General features: G+C 30.7%; 1 protein-coding gene across 1 annotated transcript; it reads left to right on the forward strand.

Annotated features, from left to right (window-relative positions):
- The first annotated feature begins 545 nt into the window (after nt 1-545).
- Nucleotides 546-6517, forward strand: LOC119677273 (protein bric-a-brac 2-like). The gene is made up of 2 exons (XM_038088548.1): nt 546-3078; nt 6512-6517. The coding sequence occupies exons 1-2, from the start codon at nt 1162-1164 to the stop codon at nt 6515-6517; spliced, it is 1923 nt and encodes a 640-aa protein (XP_037944476.1). The 5' UTR covers nt 546-1161.
- Nucleotides 6518-7144: the final 627 nt, after the last annotated feature.

The raw sequence follows: 7144 nt of genomic DNA on the forward strand, positions 1-7144 counted from the left end.
GAGCGCCACCGTTGTTGTTTCATGAAAAATTAATAATAATAAAATAAAACAGAAAGGAGAATTAATATTATTAAATAATAAAATATTTTTTTTGGCAGACGAAAAGCAACTTTCAAGTAAGCATCGTCATTGGTATTGGCAGCTAAAGGGACGTAAACGTTAACGTTAACGTCAACGTCAACGCCAACACCGAAACCAGCATAAACATAAGGAAATCCGATTCAAGTCGAGCCATACCAATTCAGTGAACTGTACCCGCCGCACTTCTTAGTACTGCTTCAAGTAAGCCTTAAACCAAACCAAACCAAACCGAACCAAACGCAAACACACAACCACACCAGGCAAGTGTATTAGCAGCAGAGGGCAAGTGTATTAAATTGGGTGGCGATGACTATGCCACAACAACAACAACAACAAGAATACTACAAACACAGCGAGTAGCAGCAGCAGCAGCACAAGCAACAACAATAATAGTCACAAGATTTAATTGGAATGAAAATATAATAATAATAAACATAAAAAGAAATAAAAAAAATCAACAAAAACAGAAACAAAAAAAAAATATATAATAATAACAATAATAAATATAATTAAATTTTATGAATGCTCGGTGCGGTGCAGTGTAGCGCTCATACATAGCCATAGCCCAACTTAATTTGACTTAATGTAACGTACATTTGTCTTTATAAATTTGTGTATTTATGTGCGAGTGTCAGTGTATTAGTAAACAATTTTCCACTGCGTCTGTATGTGGCCAAAGTGAAACGTACGTTTTTTTTTTTTTGGAAACACTGTTGAAATAAATAATAAACATTAATTAATACAACAACAACAACAACACCAACCACAACAAGCACAACAACAAAGCGCAATAATAGCGATAAAAACTTTTGCCATTAATTTGAAGCGAAAGATAAAAAACAAATACATAAAATTATATATATTTATATACTAAAATAAATTAAAATAATAAATAAAATCGGAGCGAAGTTGCTGATTTACTTTTTTATGTTGCCAACAGTCTCAGAACAAGAAGAAATGTTGTTGCACACAGCGGCCCACAGTCGTTAAAATGATTTAAAAACCAAAAAATTGCTGACTGAAAAAAAAATTTAATTCAATTTAATACAAATAAACATAAAATATAAAAAATAATTAATAATGGATATGACAAAGGATAATATTGATTATGTGCATCAAGCGGACAGCTTGAATGCCATTCTACCAAAAGTATCGCCAGTAATTGCAACAACAACAGCCACAAATGACATAAGCGAAGTAACCTTTAAGGCAAACACAGCCACAGTCACACCCACAGTAAGTCCAGTTAGCGCTGCAGCCACTTTAAGTCCACTGTTGCCCAGTACTGGCGGCAACGCAGCTACTACAAGTGCCGCACTGGAGACAAATACCGCTCCAGTGCGTCCAAAATCTCTAACGCCAGATTTAATGAAAACATTTGGCAACATTACCACAGCAGGTGATCTAACACCACCACCACGCCCATTGACATCTAGCGAAGTGGTAGGATTGACTGCCTCACTTGACGATCCTGATATGCGCGTTGATACGCCTGTGCCAAAGTCGCGTTCATTGCCCGCTTCACCCAATCACTTGACTTCGCTGCCACATATGGCGGCACTTTTTGAATTTGGACGTGATTATGGTGTGCCTGCAACACATGCAGCATCACTGAAGTTACCCAAACCCACACGTGAAGCACTGCACACAGAGAAATCACCCAGCAAACCGAAAACGGTGCCCAGTTCCAATCAACAGTTCTGTTTACGCTGGAACAACTATCAAACTAATTTAACAAATGTTTTTGATGAACTGCTACAGAACGAATCCTTCGTGGATGTCACACTAGCGTGCGAAGGCCAATCCATTAAAGCACACAAAATGGTCTTATCTGCCTGCTCACCCTATTTTCAAGCGCTATTCTACGATAATCCTTGTCAACATCCCATCATCATAATGCGCGATGTACGTTGGCCTGAGCTGAAGGCACTCATGGAATTCATGTATAAGGGCGAGATAAATGTGCGACAAGATCAAATAAATCCGCTCCTTAAAGTTGCCGAAATGTTGAAAATACGTGGCCTAGCCGAGGTAAGCTCCGGCGCACACGGCGTTGCTGCACATCCCATGTTACCCGAACAGCGCATGACTGTATACGACGATGAAGAGGATGACGATGACATAAACGATGCCAGACATTTGCTAACTAACGATGATGATGACGATGACGATGAGGAAGCTTGCCATAAACCAAAACGTGCACGCATACTCGATGCTGCTTTGGAAAAATTACGCGCACCCACAGCTTTGGAGTTGAACTTGAGTGCACATCATCAACGCAAGCGTTCACGTGATGGTGCTCTATTGGATGATAGCATTTTGCGTCGTAGTCGCTCACATACGCCACTACCAAGACCAACAGAGAAGCAACACAATGCTGCAGCTGCTGAAAATGCTCCAGCTAATGATGCCGCATCCAATACACAACCCATTGCCATGACAACTTCCACAATTGTACGCAATCCATTTGCTTCACCAAATCCAACTACTGCATCCAATAATAGCGTCACTACAAACACATCATCTACTTCCTCTTCTACCACTAGTTCTGGCACTTCTTCCTCATCGGCTACTTCAGCTAGTTCAGCATATCGTCCAACGGTTGGTTGCTCATCTCCACTACCGTCGGCACATGGCAACAGTGCACAGCGATCCTCACCAAATGATAATGGTACTCCAAACAGTGCCAATACACATTCCCATCCTGCAGCGGCAGCAGCTGCTGCTGCGGCTGCTTTGGCAAGCTCACATCATCCACATCACTCACATCATCATCTGCATCATCCGGCCGCAGCTGCCGCTCAACAACTGGCACAACAACAACTTCATGCCGCGGCACACTCGCACGCAGCCATGTCGGCTGCTTTGGGTGCCTCGTTGGCTGCGGCTGCCGCTGGCAGTAGCGGTGGAGGCGGTTCAGGCGCTGGCGCTGGTGCCCATCATGAGGAATTGGAAATCAAACCAGAAATCGCTGAAATGATACGTGAAGAAGAAAGGGTAAGTGAGATTTTATTTTTTTTTCTAAACAACTAGAACATAATTTTTAGGTAATTTAAGTAAAAAATATTTTTTATTGTTAAATTGAACGCTGAAGATAGTCTATGTTATAGTCCAAAATATTTATATAAAGTATTTTTTTTTTGAAAATTATAAAAAAAAATTTAACATCAACCTAAAAAGTATTGCTTATTTGAGTGTTAAATAATCGATCTTAAGCTCGGTTAAATTTAATTTTTTTAACTTGTATGTAATAGAAAAATATATTATTTTATAAAATTTATCTGAAAATTATTTCTTATTAAAAATTATTTATTAACAGGAAATTATTGCATATTTAACTAACAATTGACATTAACTTTCCTGGCGCTAGCTTGTGCCATTTACAGTTTGATTAAAACAAATTATTTATTTATTTAAATAAAATAGTATTGAATAAATGTTTTTAAATAAAAGTAAATAAATTAAGACAAATAGAAAAAGTAATTTATTTACTAGGACTATAATTTATTATTTTTATAAATATTTATTTTTTAAACCGAGTGTTTGCAAAGTTTTTACCTATTTTACTACGCGACTAATAATTTTATATATCTAACATCTAATTTATTACTATTATTTTCAAAAATAATTATTTATTATTATTATTTATTATACACAACTTATAATAATACACAACTTTTCACATCATTTTTAAACATTATACTTTATTTCCACCAATATTTCGACTATAGTCTAACATATATATAGCCTTCTCCAGTTTATAGCCGTAGTGTGGTTTTATGAAAATATTATCAATTTAAAAAGTAATCTTTCTATATTGATGACAATAATTTACTTAATTGAGTAAAATATTTGGATTTTCCAAATAATATCTTGCGGATACTTCAAAGTATCTTACTTTAGTTGACTTAATTTTTTGACTTAATTAATTTTCCATAGTAGAAAAATTAAGTTTAAATGAGATATTAATTATTAAACAGGATTTTAAATTACTTATTCATAAAGTAAAATGAATATTAATTTTATACATTTTTTATTAATTAAAATCTAAAGAATGGCAAAATTTTTCTGAGTCACAGTCATAAAAAGAGTAAATTGTAGTGCGATGATATTTTTTCCAAGAAATTTTTAAAAAATTATTTTAATTTTATTTCCGTTTTAAATTCAAATTTATTGTAATAAAAGTATTAAGGTATATATCATTATCTATATATTCAATTCAAAACTAAATTTTCAACCTCATAATTTTAAGTTCCACACAAACATTGTTTATATTTAAACTAAATATGATTCACATTTCTTAATTAGTTATTAGATTAATAAGAAAAAAAATAGTTATACATATTAATCATTTTAGTATTTAAAAATTTAAAATTTAATATCAAAAATCAAAAATAAAAGGTTTAGCATACTTATAAAATACATATATGTACATATAATACTTATTATACTTCGTTTCTTAAATTAAATTAGCTGATTAAATTAGCTGATATATTCTCTACCATTTTCTATAAAATATTACTGCTAATAATATTAATAAAATATTTTTATACTATAATTGTTAAATTTAGTCTTTAATAAAAACTAATTCTAACCGGCCCACATTACATATTGAATCTATCCTTAAAAAAATTTTAGTACCTTAAGCCAATATAACATTTTACAATCGCTTGATGATTGTAAAAAGTTATAGGAGGTTGTTGCCTCCTATAGTTCCCTCTTATTATAATAATAATTACAAACTTTTATTAAAATATTTTTGAACGGTCAGTGTTGATTGGTCAGTGTTGAATTATACACAACGTTTTAGATTAATTTAAAAAATATATTTTATTATTACCGATATTTTGATTACAGTGTACAGTCATTGAAATATTGGTGTCTATCTATTTGACTATGACTTGACTACAAAAGTTCCTTTTTTAAAAAATATTTTAAGGTAGTAATGAAGAGAATGATACCTACCTAAGGGCTTTGACAATATTTTTAAGCTGACGGATTGATGCTATTTTGAAACATTATTAAACATTATATTTTTTATTAAATAATTTATTTATATTTCATGTTATAAGTCACTAATATTTCTACTATAGTCAAGGGTTCAGTGCTCTGAAAATTTCTATTGACTATAGTCAAAATATTAGTGCTAATAATATATAATTTTGAATAATAATTTAAAAAGCTGTGGATTATTTAAAAAAATTGTTCAATTAGCCAGTTTAAAAATATTGGTATATTGGAACATTTCAAAATAATTTTTCATATTATTATTTTAATGTATTGTTTTGAGTATTACATTAATCCATATACCAAAGTCTCTCTGACTGCATATCTAATTGTGATAACTAAATAATCTAAATAAATAACTAATAGCTGCAATAATAAAATTAGTAATTGTCATTGAATTAACTTCTAATAATAGGGTCATTCTAGAATATATAGTCTTAGGTATAATATAAAACGGCCGAAAAAGTACACCTAATTTCACTCCTTGCATTTTGAATAAAAGCAATGGATCACAAGGAAGTGGACCCGAGAAAATAAATTTGTGGTATTTTCTTATATTAAGAATAATAAGCACAAAAAAAATAAAATAAAATAAATGTGTTATCTGAGCAGTTCCATTTAATATCTATTATAATTGTAAATATATACTTAAATAAATTCTATTCAATAGCTATTATTGCATGATTTAGTGAAAAATATATCATGAAATGGAGAAACTGGCTATGCCTTTATTTTCACTACCCGTATGTCAAATATTGGGATACATCTATTATAATATCTGTTATAAATTTAAATGAATACTTGACGAAATTTCTTACAATATCTGTTATTATATTATTAACTAAAATAATAAGTTATCAAATAAGGAATCTGACTATGCCCAAATATTCACTATTCTTATATCCCATATTGCGGTGTATCTATTATAATATCTATTATAAATTTAAATGATAAACTCAAATATCATTAACTAAAATATAAGTCCTCAAATGGGTAATCTGTCCATACTCATATTTTCGCATTTCCCTATTGAGACGGCTCTCCTTTCATGTTAAAATATTCTAAGATATTACTAAAATAGTACACTTTTAGGGAGAGTGAGAGAGAGTTAGCTACCGCTACTTAACCCCTAACCTTTTTCGTTACGCATGTTGATATAGAGTAAAAGGGTCGCTAAGGGTAATTATATTTTATTTTCTTCTGTTTTTATATAGATTGTTTCTTTGATGTGTGTGTGTGTTATATTAGTCATGCCTAATCTGATTCACCCAATCTTTCTTCCAAAAGAGAATGATATTTCTTGACTAAATTCGTAATTAAGTCTTTCAAGAGAAAAAAAATATATTGCTTTATTGACATTAGCATTTATTATATGTAAATATTAGTATGAATAAATATTTTAAAATTATATTTAACATTTTAGTTCTAAATTATAGACTTGACACAGTCAGTGTTTAAAACTTGAGAAATTAAAATAAAATTTTTTATTTGTTAAACAAAATAAACATTTTTATTGTATCGTCGCAGCAAATAAAATTACACTAAAAATCATAAAAATAGTTTACAAAGCAAAAGCACATCATTACGTCTAATGACTATGAAATTATATTTATAAAAATTATTAATAATAATATTAATTTAAATATTTGCTCAGATTTTGCACTCGAAATGAACATCATTTCGCAATTTGTAGTCATTAACATGAAATTATTTCGAAGACGGGCGAATGGGCGAATCGACTTAAAAGGCACTTTTGCGAAGTCGGCTACGACAAGCCACATAAACTCTGTCACAATTTCAAATAAAACAAATGAAATTATATTAAATGCAATTTCTTATGTAAACAAAATTTAAAAAATAAAAAATAAAAAATAAAAAAAAATAAATAATAAAAATTTTACAAAATGCGCACATTAGGAAAAAAATTTACATTGCAAATTATGCAATTTTGATTTCGAATTCAATGCAAAAATAATCATTTGTTGCACTTTTGTTAGATTTTGTTGGCTTTTGTTTATTAACTAAATAAACTAAATTAAGTATAAACAATAACAAA

Source organism: Teleopsis dalmanni, chromosome 1 (assembly GCF_002237135.1).
Source record: "Teleopsis dalmanni isolate 2A chromosome 1, ASM223713v2, whole genome shotgun sequence".
NCBI classification, from domain to species: domain Eukaryota; kingdom Metazoa; phylum Arthropoda; class Insecta; order Diptera; family Diopsidae; genus Teleopsis; species Teleopsis dalmanni.